At 38.3% G+C, this 12,483-nt stretch overlaps 1 protein-coding gene across 2 annotated transcripts; it reads right to left on the bottom strand.

Annotated features, from left to right (window-relative positions):
- Window positions 1-258: 258 nt before the first annotated feature.
- KLHL31 (kelch like family member 31) lies at window positions 259-12,475 on the bottom strand. 2 transcript variants are annotated; one of them, XM_039729550.1, is made up of 3 exons: window positions 12,313-12,475; window positions 8,769-9,972; window positions 6,239-6,971 (listed from the first exon to the last, which is right to left on the bottom strand). In XM_039729550.1, exons 2-3 carry the CDS (start codon window positions 9,938-9,940, stop codon window positions 6,239-6,241), a joined length of 1,905 nt encoding a protein of 634 aa, XP_039585484.1. In that variant the 5' UTR covers window positions 9,941-9,972; window positions 12,313-12,475. The 2 variants fall into 2 exon arrangements, with proteins under 2 accessions (XP_039585489.1, XP_039585484.1); XM_039729555.1 differs by lacking the exon at window positions 12,313-12,475 and having other exon boundaries at window positions 259-6,971; window positions 8,769-9,940.
- Between the last annotated feature and the right edge of the window lie 8 nt (window positions 12,476-12,483).

Below are 12,483 nucleotides of genomic sequence, written 5' to 3'. Positions count from 1 at the left end.
GCTGGCAGTGATCTTTTTGGTAATCTGTAATGGAGTAGAAAATTTTAGAGGATAAAGCCTCTGTGTCCTTGTGTATTATGGAATCTTAGGAGCCCAACAATCATGACCTCTGCACAGCCACAGACCAGGTAACCCTTCAGGTTGTGACCTCTAGAATCACACTTTGAAACAAGTCCTTGGGAACAATTTTTGACATCTCAAACCCTCTCATCTGTGGCACAACTTAAATGCTCTTCAGAGTCTGGACTAATTTTTTTCCTTGAAATTTAGATGGTTTTATTTTTGGTACTGTTAGCCATACAATCCAAACGAAAACATATTCAGTTGCTAATCAGACATCTGATTTATCATCACTTCTTGTTAGTGATTTTGATTACAACAAAAGACTGTGAAGTTAATTGTAAAAAAGCAAGTTGTTGTCTTTGTTACAAAATGGAAAAAACAAAAGTGGCTCCAGTGTCACATTGTGCAGCTTATTGTGAAGGTGGTTTGATAGCCTGGGTGTAACAAACATTCCAGTTGGCTGATATGAAAGCAAGGATCAGCCCAGGGCTCAGAAAACAAAGCATATTTCAACTGCAACCAGGCGTTTGTCAGAAAGGCAGTCTCGCAGTTTCCAACTGATTTTACAATAATTTGTTTGTGCCATGTGTCAACAGTTTTATTTAAAGCACACAATGAAAAATACCAACATGCTGTTTTCCTCTCAATGACAACTTGCTGCACTACAAATTTTAGTTTTTAAGTAGTAACATTCTCACATTACACTTACAGATTTTTTTCTGTTGTATTATGTTCCCTTGTGTTATCACAGTCCATCTTTAAAGTGTAGACTTAGAAAACCCTTCTGTATAAGCAATCTAACACTTATAAGCCAGGAAAATGCTTTATACAAATAAGTTATATTTTTAACTTTTCTTGTCAATAAAGGAACTGATAAGACTGCAATTAGAGTAACAACATCTTCCTTTCACAGTGTATCTAAATGTGTGTGTTCCCATTCTTACCAACAGAAATTGCCTATTCCTCATGAGTTTATTAATTGCCTATATTGTTATTGAAAATTTTCGTTGAGACAAATATGTCTTTTGCATGGTGCAACTTATCTGGTATTAACCAAATCTCTCACACCAGCTGTATAGAATTGCATGTATGTTCCTTTATTCTTTAGGGAACTTCTGGGAACAGAGCTCTGTGCAGGGTCACACTTGCAAATGAGCACTGGCAACTCATTTCCCTACAAGGTTGTGGGTTTGATCCCCATACAGGCCATTCACTTAAAAGTTGGACTCTGTGATCCTTATGAGTCCCTTCCAACTCAGAATATTCTTTGATTTTGTGATGTTTCACCTTTTTTTTTAATCCAGCAGGCATTTCAGAATGTGTCCTTTTCTTTATTGTGGCCACCAGCAATGAGATTTTTATAGATTCACAGCTGAGCTTTTATGTACTGTTCACATCTGTGCATCTTCTTTGGTGCTCTGATAGTCACTCAGTTATGGATAAGAAAAGAGAAACTAAAAGAGACAAGAGATCTTCCTCTTTCAAGGAGTAGTCAAAGCATAAATCTGTGCATTACAATGTGCTTATACTCATTACAATGAGTACTTATACAAAGCAAATCTTTGACAAAAGTGAAGATTCATTGTAAAATGGTCAAGAACCTATAGTACGACTACTGGCTCCAATTGCATTTTCTGAGCAGGTGAAGTCAGACTTTGAAAACGATCTCTCAGCTTGGCTAAACAGATAAAATGTACTGAAAATTCTGTTCAACTGAGAATTGAAGTTAGAGACAATTGAAAATTGATCTTTGCTTTTCATCAGAAAGATGATGAAAATCTCAGTAATGGAACATAAGCAAAGCTACTTATGAAAAGGTATGTGTTGAAGTAGGTGCTTCTTTCTAGCACATTTTTCTCAAACATCCTTGAGGACTGGGAACAAAATCTTAGTTTGCTTATGGTTCTAAGTGATTCCAGTTTGGCTTTTCCATGGACTAGAGCACCTCACATTCTGTGTGCTGTACAAAAAAACCTCTGGAGTATACATGGGATTTCATTGAGTAGCCACTCCAAGGAAATATTATCCTTACAGGGTAATTGAGTCTCAAAAAATGCCATGTGCTGGTATGGTAAGTGACTGGTAATGTTGAGGATCAGTCTAACACTCTCATGTTGGCTTTAATTAGACATTGATGTTTGCCTGCTCATGGATTTAGTTCTTATATTTTATTTTTCCAAATATAAATCTTTGGGAGCAACTTCTGTAGCAGAAGTCCCACTGAATGTAAAAAGGTATGCATGCTCATACAACTATTTGTGTGACTGCTGGGTTTGCAACTAGAATTACCAAACCCAGCTGCTAAGGAAAAACTGCTCCTAAACCCAGTATGATTTGGTAAGAGTTAGAACTGTGAGATAAACTAATCTAGGTTTCAGGATAATAGAAATGCTCTTATTCAGTAATTTCATTCATTGCATCCTTTTTTTTCTGCAAGAACTGCCATTTAAAAATGTCAACAAAGCACTTTTCAATACCTCACTGAGCTTGGTTGATGCTACTTTTGCCTGCTTCCCCCTTTGAAGGATTCAAGTTTACTGGACTCTTGACTGATCCACAGATGATCTTGCAGGTTCAAGAAAAGATTAAATGATCATGATCTCATCTTGATTAAGAACTAAACACAACATCTTCCTTTCAGCACAACTTTCCAACAGTAAGTTTCTCCCTCACAATCTCTAACACACTCTCCCATACAACTAAACAGTCAGGAATAAACATGAAAACAAACCCTTGCAAACTGCTTCTCTCACAGACTGAAGAACAGTTATTTTTCAGATCTGAATTTGAAGCACAGGTGTCAAGTATAAAATGCATGGGTGTTTTATACAGAATTTTGAGGATAACAGCTTATGTTAATTTGTGTTTCTTGGTTGGTTTTTTCCCTACTACTAGTACAGCATTAAAAAAGATCCCTGTAGTGCTTTAACAGTCTGCATCTCATACAGTTGGAAGTCCTCTGCTCTACTTAATATTACCATATACAATACTTCCTTGCACTTTAAAACTTTTTTTTGGTATACACAGTATGTCAAGTTCAACTGAGATGTCACTATTAAACATGTAGAGATCGAATATATGGTACCAGACAATGAAAGAACACCATTCCATAAAACAGAACATACAAGTAATTTTCACAGTTCTAACAAAAGAAGGTCATACATAAAATGTCACAAATAGCTCAGTACATAGCATGATTCAACATAATATTAAGTCCAGCTAATAGTGTCACATATTAAGGGCCAAATCCTGGCTCAATGTGCAGTTGAAACCTAAACAGATGTTTAGAGAAAATAATGTAAAGCCAACCTGTAGTGTTATATTGGTAACAATACAATTTGTTAATCTACCTAAGATTTTTGGCCTGAAGTATGTGCTAACTTGTGCTACAGAAGGAACACATGGCCAGTGGTATTTGGCTCCTGCCCTACGACACGTCTTCATGGATTTGTCATGGCCAAGAGCACTGGAGGCAGAGGAGCAGTCTTCCTTCTGGGTATGACACTTTCATCTACTGTTCTGCCAGAATTTGGCCAAGAGTTCAAAATCCTGTACATCTTATTCAGCAGTCCCACTGAAGTCAATGGAAGCTTTTCTGTGAGTAAGATGAAAAGGATTTGGCCCCCAAAGTTTTTAACCCTTTAAGTAGTAAGAGAGAAATTTCATTGCACTTAGCCCATCATTCATAAATAATTTACTACTCAAAACCAAGATGGTTGTTGATGTACATGAAGTGCTATCTCATAAACAGGAAAGCATGCAGCAATGTCTGACTATCCATGGCATTTTGGAACTGAATTCTTAAAGGGAAAAAGAGATACTTGCATATGGCAATTCCATCCAATGTCTGTTTGAGGCCATAATATTTGGGTTTTTTAATTCATAAATACAACCTCATGGATATATTATAAAAACTAAGTAACTACACCATGAATACAGATATAATTGAATTTGTACAGGTGTCTTCAATGGACCAGATGGATTAAAAAAATCACAAAATAATATTGGAATAGATGGTTATTTCTAAAGAACTTCCTAATTTCATATGGAACATGTTGTCATGACTTGGGAAAAGAGAAATTTTTTCTCTCCTTCAGGAAAAGCATTTGCTGACTGGAATGGGCAGGAACAGAATTTTCATACTTAAAGTAAGGGTACTCTGTTACATTGTTATTATAATAACATTTGTTATTATTTGAATTACACAGAGTAGAGAACAACTATATGCCAATAAAATGAATCAAAATTATATGACAGTGCTACTCTGACCACAAGTCATTGATGGCAGTATATTCTAATAATATGCAGCACTCAAAAATACAATTTGAAATTTAAAATTGTGTAGTCAGGTTGCAAAGATGAAGTCTAAGTTAGAACCGGAAAACAGGGGACCAAATACCATGGAGTTTAATCCCAACCGACACAGTGAATTACTTCATCTCTAATACCATGTCACGCTCAATATGCAGCTTTAACAAAGCTACAAAGAGCTTGGGTCCTGAAAATGCTTGTCTCGACAACATCTGCTCTGACAGACAATCTTATAGTGTTCCCTTTTTGCAAATGAGATAAAAATTTGTCTGCCTTATAAACGTTGCTAAGAGCATGGCTTCTCATTGGCACTGAAGCCTGGATATGTCAATGATAATCTGAGGAAACTGAATGTGAAGCCTCCATGAATAGGTTAAGGTGAGTGCCCTTCTGGTTATAATAAATAATTTTAATTCCTTGTATTCCCTCTTTCCTCCCCAAAAGAAGGATGCAGACATTTCATGCTGATGTAGACGTTTAGTGCTGACATCAGTCCTTTGGTATCAAATCTTCACAGGACATAATGGGCTGCATATCCCTTTAGCTATGGGAATAGGATTAAGTTTCATGCTTAATTCCCTCACCTCATGCTGAAATCAGGAAGAAAAGTTCTTGGAGGCAAACTAAGATGAGTGAAGACTCCTGGGAAGACTTCAACACAAAGAGCGTTAGTCTAGCCTTTGGAATAATATGAATGAAATCTCCATAAAAAGGGCTCAATGAAGGCTTCAGAAGGAGATGCATAATGGTATGCCCAGGAGAACATTACTTTGGGTGTTATTGTGCCTACACCTGGCAAGAAAGTTGTTAAGGTATCTCTTTATTTCTACTAAGGAAGTTTTCCCATTATTTCCTGTTTTCCACACAAATTCTAAAGGGAAGATGCTGAAGTCTTTATTCCATCTTTGTTCCTCTTTCCACTGGTTATTTGCTGGAGTAATGTAAGGGAGTTTGCTCTATGCATCTTCCCCATGTTCAGATGCCGCTAGCCCTTGGTGTCTCCTGGCATGAACTCAGCTTCCAGGTTTTTCCACCTGGAATGAGAGGGGTGTCTCTCTGGCATGAGGAGGAGGATGAGGTGATGCTCCCTGGTGTACACAGAGGTCAGGAGAGCCATCTGGCACCCTTGGGGCTGGCCCATAATGCTTATGAAAGCTGAAGTATTTTGTGGATTGAGACCTTGAAAGCCATGTCACAGCATTGATACAGGAATTAAAGAGTTTCATGGCAGAGATGAGGAACTCTTTCTACCTTCTGAAGGAGAAAATGCTTTGAGAAGTTTTGGGAATACCACTGCGCCAAAAGAAAAGCATGCATATGCTATGTGTGGTATTTTTGGTTTGCCCTTTTTTTCCCTTCTGTTTGTGAAAATAGAAAATGCTTAGAAAAGAACAAAACTGATCAATGTTATGATGACATGGCACATTTCTGATCTACATTATTTATTATTAGTCATATTGGACTTTCATTTTGGGTTCTAAAAGTGTTTAAAATTAGTATTAAAAGGCCTCATAACAATCTTCTGAAGCAAGTTTATCTCAATATTACAGGTAAGAAAACCAAGGTTAAATGATTTGCCACAGATAGTATAGTAAGTCAGTGGCAAAGTCAGGAAGAGAATGAAATTCTGTGGTTATGGGTTAACTCTCTTTTCCTGCTAAGAAAATTGATCTTATCCCTAATGTGCTGTTTCATGCCACCTGTACTAAAGTTCATGAAAACTGGCCAGTTTGTACTGTTACAAAGCACATTTGCAAAGCCAATGATTTTTTTTTTTCTATATAAGCACAAAAATTCTACTTAAAGGGTTAATTATATTGCCGTGCTGGTAAACATTTTTCCTTATTGCTGGTTAGACCTGTCTTTAGATACTGACTGGGACAGAAGAGACTGAGCTGGCCCTGGACTCCCTCGTCTTGGTGTTGGGCATGGATATAGTACAACAAGATACGCCCACAGTGGCCTCAGGCAGCTCATCTTCCTCTGTCCATTCATTGAGATCTGGGTTATAGCACTGAATGCATTTCTTATACTTTTTCTCTATTTCATTCCAGCCACCCACTAAGTAAATTTTCCCATTGAGGGTGGAAGCGCCAGCCGTGCTAACTCCGGTTTGAAGAGGCGCCACGTAATTCCACTGGCCCGTGTACGGGCTGTAACGCTCCACAGGGAGAACATCGACCCTTTCCGCTCGCCCCCCCAGCTGAGACCCACCCATGACGTAGACCCTCTCCAGAAGGGACACTGCACAGTGCCAGCCCCTTGGGGTGCTGAGGCTGGCCTTATCCTGCCAGCTATCTTTGCTGGGGTCGTACATGCACACCGAGCGAGAGTAAGCGTTATTGATGTAACCTCCCGTGACCAGGATCTGGCCATCCACCACCGCGCTGGCATGGCAGCACCGGGGCACCTCCAGCGGGGCCTTCATCTGCCACTGATTAGTTGCAGGCACGTAGCACTCGACAGAGGAGAGGCAGCCCTCGGAGTTGCGGCCTCCCACAGCGAAGAGGAGGCCATTGAACACGTTCAGGCTGAAGTGGGTGCGCCGCTGATTCATGTTCGCCAAGTGAATCCAGCTGTTGAAACGAGGGTCATATCTGAAAAGATTCAAAAAAGAAGGTAACAGTCTTACTTACTGCTCTTACTCCTAAATTATACAGGACTCCTACGCCACTGCTGCAAGAGAAAAGTTGCTAGAATTTTAGTTAGTTATTTAGCCTATTAAAAGTCAGCGTAATGAAACTGGTATTCCTGATTAAATTTCAAAATAAATTTAGCTTTTGATTGGAGAAAACAAAATTTTGTATCATTCAAACCTGGTATTATTTTAAAGAAGTAAATCTGGTTCTTCTGTATTTGATTTTGTATGATAATCTCATTAGAATACTGGTAAGAGATCATTTCAAGATACAACAGAAATTTTAGAAGTTCTTTTGCAATTTAGACCCACAGCAAAGATGTCTAAATTTACTCAAAGAGTTTTTAGAAACTTTAGGTTGTGATTTATACTTGCATCCTCTTAGTGCTTTCTAAATGGTGAGTATACTTTCCTTCCCACTCCTGTGGAGTAAGTTTTATGTGGAAAGAACATCTGTGCTTTCTAACACCACTGCTACCTAAAATAACATTCTTTGTCCTTGACATTTAAATGACCAACTTTGAAATAGGAAATGGCAAATTATGACTCCTGAAGATGATACATGAGGTACATTAGTGGACCCACACACTTCTGTTGCATGCTGAGGGGACCAGAGAACCACATGAGAAAGACTATGGGAAAGTAAATACTAATTATCATTCAGCATTATCATCTGCAAGTCCACAGATATACTGACGTGACTTGACATGCTCAAGGTTAAAGGCACAATGAGGATTCCCCCACCTCCTCCCTGCAACCAAGGTCTGCAGTGAGGACACAACTCCTTGTGACAATGTGAGGCATAGCTTAAGGGCAGAAGGTCAAGAGAGCAGATATTTTTCTGACAAAGTAGATTACACAATAAAATTGATTTATAGAATGTTCCTCATTCATTAACTTTGGGTACTGGTTGGTGTCCTCAGGAGAAGCGGACTGTTCCTTCTGGGAGAAGAAAAGGAAGCACTGGTAGGACTGTGGCTGTGTAATGCCATTGCATGTCCATAGTCTGTTAATAGATAAAAGGGAGATGAAAGTTTTCCCACCCCCAGCTTTTGCTTTAAGCTACTGTGCACTGCCAGCTTTTAGGCTGAACTGTTTAAAAACTACTACTGCTCATGTGACATTTCATGTTAGTGCATACACTCTTCTGACCCTGCTATCACCAGTGCAGTCTCAGATGACTATGAATAGGAATTGCAAAATTTTAGAAGCAAGGTATTATTTGGGGTACACTGTAAAAGACAGCCTTCAAGCAACAGTACCATTGTTTTTAAATTCGTGATAATTATGATGATGATGATAATAATAATAATAATAAGATATGAAATTCAATACAAAAGCTGTTGAAAATATGGTGAATGGTGAATAGAAAGTGAAGGCTATAATATCTAAAAGGTGTTTTTCCAAATTTTCTGTGAGGCATCAAAAGCTTTCAAAAATTAGAGAAATTTTCTTAGATCATCCCATGACTTCCTATTTATGTTCCTATCTATTTCCTTCACTTGGAATAAGTTTTCTCAGTTTTTCCTCACTTCTCAGTGTGCATGTGTAACCATGGTGAAATTTTTTGCATAACTTCAGTTGTATATTTCTGTTCATTCAAAGTTTAATATAGAACAGCATCTATACCTCCCATACATTGTCCCCTTTTCCTTTATCCAAGTGGTTCATGTTGCATGACTCAAGCCAGCTTAGTCTATCTACCTGCTTTCTATGGCATAGATACCTACATCCCTTTCAAAGAAATAACAGTTACCTGCAGAAATTGCTGACTGCATGCTTGGCTTGGTTCCTGGCATCATTCTGGTCTTCCCCACCAGCCACATAGAGAAATCCATCCATCACTGTGACACACTGATTAAAACTTTTAGCAGGCATTTCACTTAGCTTCTTCCATCCATTTTCAGGGTCTCTGTATAAGATGTCTCTGCTAAGAGACTTCTCTGTTAAAGCAGGGCGCCCCCCAACAGTAACTAAGACTCTGAAACCTCCACGGATCCTTGTTCTTCTGGACTGAAGTGTATTCTGGTGATAGGGAAGCAAGTGATAGTTCATGGCATCCACTAGGAGCTTATGGCAGTCTGCATCTTGCATCATTCTTGGCACAGTTTGAACATAATTGACAAGGTCTTGGGCTGAGATGGTACCAAACCGGATGTTACTTAAGAGGTTGGCTGCAAACTTTACTCTTTTTTGGTCAAATTCCAGCCATTTTATTGCAATCTGGAATGCAACAATTTCAGAAGGCAACTGTAAGTCATCATCTGCAAGAAGTTCATTAATCTGATCAAAAGTAAGTTTTAGGAACTGATCAGTTTCTGAAAATTCAATGAAGTTGTCTTTAATAAATTTGTGCGCTGCTTCCTTTGTTGTTTTTAGTCCATATGTTTCTGCAATATTGGCAATGTACATACAGTTCTCAACACTGATTTCTTGGGCTAGAAAATCACAGCACATCTTTGTAAGGGTGTGAATCTGTAGATAAATTGCTGTGGAAATAATACTACCTATTGTGTAAAGCGAGAGAGTAAGTTTTCCAGTGTAAGCATAGGTGATAACAGTAGCTAGACCCACTGGGGACACGTCATTGAGGTCCACTCTTTGAGTGGATGGATCTTTCTTTAAGATGTTGTGAAAGTATTCACTGCTTGAAGCCATCACTACCTTATGAACATTGAATGATTTGGTTTTGGTACTGATAGTCAAGTCACAAAGGAAATTTTCTTGTCTCATTTTGCTTAGACCTTCCAAGAGGTTTGGGCAGTATGATGGGTCGGAAACCTCGGATGAGATGCAGCTGAAACCATTTCCTCCTTCCAAGAGTCCATTCAAGCCATTTAGTTTACTGAGGGGGCCATCTTCCACAATGATAGTTGTTTCGTTGACATCTGCTTTGTTCTTTTTCACATTCTTCTTCTTCGGGGCCATGACTGCAATGAAATATTACAGCCAAGCACTTGCTAAAAATAAAATTAAACACCACAGTTGTGAAATTTAATAGCTAAGTTATTATGCAACAAATCTAACCTTTGTCAATATGTATAATGCACAAAACCAAACACATAGGATAACCTGTCTTCCTAAGTTCTAGGCCGCAGCATGGCTGCTTGTTAATAACAATCAATACTCCAACGGTGAAGAATATACCTACAAGTAATTCAGAAATTCCTTTTTGTTTTAAATAACAAGATCATAAAACAGCATTCACCTACTATCACCACAGTAACTCAGAGAGTTAAATTCTCTAAATGGGTTTGCCAGAGATTGCCATTAGAGAATGGCAAATCCATTCTCTAAATGGGTTTGCCAAATTCTGCACTCTGGTCAACCCATTTAGAGAATTTAACTTTATATAATAAATATATATATTTATTTAAATTAGACAGGTTCTAGACCAGAATTCATTAGCCTGAAGCATAGGAAAGATATGGGCCCCTGCCTTTGTTCAATCTTACTTTAGAGTTACAGACTTACAGGTGAGTTCAGAACTTGAGCAGGAAACACTAAGACTGGGAAAAATTCTTAAAGAAACCAATGCCAGATGAGACATAAAGAGAGAGGATTGTAATATGATGTCATATTGATGTTAGATTTAGGTCCTGCTCGAAACTGCTTCCAGGTTTTTGTTATAGACTGATAGTGTTCTATTTGCTGTGTCAGATGTGCAAATACTTTCTGCTCATACCATACTTTGATCGCTTTTCAGTATCAGTAATTTGAAATCTATAATCCCACTCTTAGGATTTTGTGGAGATTTAGGGAGAAGATGTTTAACTTCTATTTGAAAAAAATGTCACACAAACTCTATCAGGATGTGTTATTTTAAACAAGTTCTGCATTTGGGAAGGTAAGAATCAGTCCCATAGTTATGTTAGAACACATATTTAAATTATATGTATCAACTCTAGGTGAGCTCTCAAATAAAGAGCCACTTTTTTGTCAGATGAGATGTGAGACAGCCCCTAGTATCAAAGGAGTTACTTTCAACAAATATATGTATGTGCAAATATACTTGAAGGAAAGCACTGATCTTCAATAACACAATTTAAACAGAATTGTGGAGATCAGCATTCAAATAGATTCAAACATAGCATTTATCTACAGTATTGATTTTAAAACAATTTACACATGCTAATTTTCTTGTGATCCTTGCAGTCATAAAAAGTCGAACATGAAAAAAGGTTAATTAATGATATATCAAATGACTGGTTTATTGTAGATAATTAAATAAAAAAAATTTCAGTAATATTTCAATCTAGAATCTCAGCACATCATTCCTTCCTTAAGCACAGAGCATGTAACAAAATGGTAATTTAATTATAGAAAGGAATGGTTGCTGCCTGTGAGCACCAGCAGTTTTTTGCCGCCGCTGCTGGGTGACGGCCATGTGCAGAGCAGGCGAGGGAGAGGGCCATGTGTGCCCAGAGTGTCAGTGTCAGCCTGTGCTGACGTGAGCCGTGATCCCTGATATGCCAGTGTGCCAGCGCAGGGGTCAGCTGCTGCCCGGCTCCCCCGCTCTGGCTGCATTCCAGGCCTGCATCTGTTGAGACCTATCAGAGTCACCTCCCAGAATAGCAACCTCCCAGCAGCTTGCCATTTTAAGACAGGTTCAGTTGAAGGTATAGCTGGTGTTTTAGTATACTTGGCTGTTTAACACAACTTTTGTTGCAAAAACCTTATGATGTTGCAAGTGTCGCGTATATTTGTTGGCATGAAAAAGAAGCAAAACAAAACTTTTGGATAACTTTGTATGTTAGACACATAGTTAGAGCTTTGCATATTAATAGTCACAATTTTAAATCTGGCAAGGGCATATTCTTTCGGCAGCCTTATCTGTTGTTCTAAGTAGTTTTAGAGACTTGCAACTTAAAATTTTTAAAACATGTAGCACTTAATATTTATTGTCTCATTGCATCATTGCAGAGCTCATTTAAGTACAACATTTTAAGCTCTCTTTTCAAAAATGCTCACTATACAAAGTTTTTTCCTGACAAATGCTTTTCCATCAGCAGAAATTTCACAAGCTAGTTTAGTGTACAAGCACTGTAAGTGATGGGACATGCAAACCTACTGAAACAAATCAATCCTATAATAAAAACAAGTTACTGAACTTTGAAAACCCTGAGCGATTTGTTTTTCTATTATTGTTTGCTTTCACCTACTTTATTTTAGCTTAAGTACCAGTCATGCCAAAGGACACTTGGGGTTTCAAAACAATGCATTATACCAACCAGCCTCCCCCCTGCTTTAAAATGCCACCTTTTAAAAACTATCAAAGTGAGGAGTTAAAAACTTCTTACCCTCCTCAGAAAGATACTGTCCCAGAGCTGTCCGTGAAAATGCCTCTTCCTTGGAAAATGCGAGCACAGAAAGAGAGGAATTGTGGGAAAAAAGAGTGAGCAAGATCAGAGGCCACTTAAGTCCCAGCTCACTGGCTTTCAGTGAGGCACTTCGCTGTCACAGTGAGCAAG

The sequence above is a fragment of the Passer montanus genome, unplaced genomic scaffold, assembly GCF_014805655.1.
Source record: "Passer montanus isolate IOZ18808 unplaced genomic scaffold, ASM1480565v1 scaffold11, whole genome shotgun sequence".
In the NCBI taxonomy this organism is placed as follows: Eukaryota; Metazoa; Chordata; class Aves; order Passeriformes; family Passeridae; genus Passer; species Passer montanus.
The sequence above is the reverse complement of the archived record's forward strand: the minus strand, read 5'-3'. Positions and strand labels throughout refer to the sequence as shown.